General features: G+C 30.1%; 1 protein-coding gene across 1 annotated transcript; it reads left to right on the top strand.

Annotated features, from left to right (window-relative positions):
- Positions 1-574: 574 nt before the first annotated feature.
- LOC123273808 (uncharacterized protein DDB_G0287625-like) lies at positions 575-3,025 on the top strand (the record flags this gene model as incomplete). The annotated part of the gene is made up of 2 exons (XM_044741279.1): positions 575-594; positions 1,962-3,025. Coding segments are annotated over exons 1-2 (1,084 nt in total), but the record flags the coding sequence as incomplete, so codon positions are not given.
- Between the last annotated feature and the right edge of the window lie 68 nt (positions 3,026-3,093).

Raw genomic sequence — 3,093 nt, forward strand, 5'->3', positions numbered from 1 at the left:
TAATAAGAATTATAAACGATATTAATTTATAAAATAATAAATATTAATTATAAATATAGATAATTATATCAATTATCAAATTATTATATCAATTTTTGATTAATAATGTATCAATAAGTCCTTTTTTTTGTTGAAATAATTTTTGAATATTTAAAAGTTTTTAGTTTTTAAATACAAAATAATGATAATTCAGTGATAAAAATTCAATTCAATTCATAAAATTATGGAATTTTTCATCAATATTTCTTTGTTTCACGCGGTTCGCAACATTCGACGCAGTTTTTTGAATTCCATGATATACTGCTGAACACAAATTGATCAGACCGAAAATTTTGGAGAAATTTGAAAAATTCACTTTTTCTGAACAACGATAACTGAAGAACCAATCAAACGATTTCGATGTTCTTGGAGAAGATCGACGTGGTTTTTTGAGCTCTGATAGTTATATTATTACATCAAAAACAATCCAGGAAGAAATGTCGGAGTTATGAAAAAAAAAAAACACTTTTTTCGATTTTCTTTCGTTCACCATATCTCTCGAACGAATTAACCGATTTTAACCGGATTTGCGGCGATGGACGTAGTTTTTCAAGGGTAAGAGCTTACTTGTTTTTGAAGTTTATCGATTAAGCCGTTTAAAAGTTATTTCACAAAAACCACCTTCAAAAGAAAATTTTTTCTTACTATTTCTGAGATTTCTCAAAATTTCTCAAAATCTATCGGTCCAAATCGGTTCAAATTCACAGGAAATCTAATCTAGAGGGAACTCTATAGAACACCGTTTGATAGGTTCCGATCGGTTAAGTCGTTCAAGAATTATAAGCGATTCACATACTCATACACACACATACACACAGACATAGTGACAAGATTGCGGGGGTAGTTCACACCTCAAAACGTCGATATTCGATGAAAACTCGATTTTCGAAAAACGAGGTAAAATCAATAACTTCCCGATTTTTGAAAATTTTTAATTTTCTTAGCGGGAAGTTAAAAAAACGCTATTCGGCCACAACCAAGAAGAATAGGCAGAGTTCTTGGATTTATAATGAAAAAAATATGCAATTTAAAGACGAAATACAAGAAATAATTTTTTATTTCCCGATCTACGATATCAATAGATTAAAGCTATCTTTTACGGCTAAAAAATTATTTGAAGTAAAGGCTCGAAATACATTTATTGGAAAATTTTTTTAAATTCTCAAAGTCTTGAAACGAATTAAAAAAATATTCAAGATTAGACAAACAGTAGCATAAATTAAAGGTAATTACGTGAAATTTATAATAAATTTGATAGATTGGATTTATTTTCCATGGTTTAAAAATTATTTTCATATAAATGACAATAAATTCAAAATTTGTTGAAATTAATAAAAATTTTATAACACCCAAAACCTGCAAAGTAACCGACTTATTTTACTCATCTTCGAACTATATCTTGGTATTGATCCATAGAATATGTCCACAAAATTTTATAAAGATCGATTCAGAACTGTGGGGCCAATTCTTTCGACATGGCGCGTTACGTCGTATATATACATAAACACATGTATAAACTTTTGAGGTAATGCTATTTTTCTACCATACTCGACGAAATAAAAAACATATTATGATAAAATTTTCTTAAAATTATGACATGAGACCGACTACAATAGATAGATTTCTAAAGAAATTTGTCTAAAAAATTAAATTTTCTAAAATAACATCTTGTTAAATTTTCAAACAAAACAAATTGATTGAGATCAGAGTAAAATTTTGAATTTTTCAAATATCTTTTAATTTTTTTGATTATTCTATTATATATTCTTGTATTGATTTCGCAAGCTATCTATTCCACTTTTCACTAAATTTATGCTTAAAATCCTCGAAAACATAACATAACTTTCATATTTTTCGAGCTGTTTAACATATAATTTTTTGATTTATCGCTAAGGGTTTTAATTTATTTTATTACTTCACAGACGGAAACTAAAACGTGAGGCACAACTATGGGAAGAAGCTCGGGTGAAACTCATTGAAGCTGGGGTAGCTGATGACATTGAAGATGATGTGGTGATCGACATTACTGAGTTTAATGTCATGGAAGTTGACTCCAACGGAGATTCAATATACAGTACAGTGCAGAACAACGATGGAATTTCCGAAGCTAGTGATGCAAGTAAAGTTACCAATAATATTATACTAAGTAGTAGCTTATTGGGTGATCTCGAAAGATTGCCTCAGAATAATTATCAAGATAACTCAAATACGTTTGAGAATCGGAGTTTTCGACAGTCTACTGACGTCGATATATCTGGTCTTGATAAATCAAATTCTAATAGAGATAAACATGCTTGTATTGCTTCTGTAGAAAATGCTAGAGATATCATTTGCGCTAACAGCCAGGAATTAGATTTTCAGGCAGTTGAACTGGATGATATCGAGTATTCTAAAAGTCAAGTTGCCTCTGTATCATTAGAGATTTCAAAAAAACGAAATCCTAGTGAATTAGAAACACTTAGACTTGGTAGTTTGAATTTAAACTCATTTCGTAAGCCTCCATCTATTGTAGAAAAAGATACGCTGCCACATGAGATTTCGCAGATATCTTGTGATAATGAATTTTTATCTTGTGATACTGAAATCAGTAATGGCGAAATTTCTTTCACTACAATAGATGATAACGCTTCGCAAGAAACTCATGATACAGATTATTTATCATGTGATGAGCTTACGGATGATGGAGTACAAATTGTATTAAACAATAGTCATGAAAATAATCAGAATAACAATGCGTTTGTTAATGCTGATGATAATCCGATTCATTCTTATCCTGACAATGTTTCACAAGAAACAAATTCTCAGCAAACTGATGATAACTCAGATAATAATGTTGATAATTCAGATAAGAATGTTGATAATTCAGATAAAACTGTTGATAATTCGAGCCAGTCACTTCCGGCATCTGGTAATACGAGTGCTTCTGTTATTTCTGGTCGTCGCATTTTTGAACCTATGTTCTATCACGAACAACTGAAAAATTTCGGTAACGCTGACGACCATACTCCCAATTGTTCTAGACTTCTAGAGAACATTACCATAGCTGAATCTTAT

The sequence above is a fragment of the Cotesia glomerata genome, unplaced genomic scaffold, assembly GCF_020080835.1.
Source record: "Cotesia glomerata isolate CgM1 unplaced genomic scaffold, MPM_Cglom_v2.3 scaffold_14, whole genome shotgun sequence".
Classification (NCBI taxonomy): Eukaryota; Metazoa; Arthropoda; class Insecta; order Hymenoptera; family Braconidae; genus Cotesia; species Cotesia glomerata.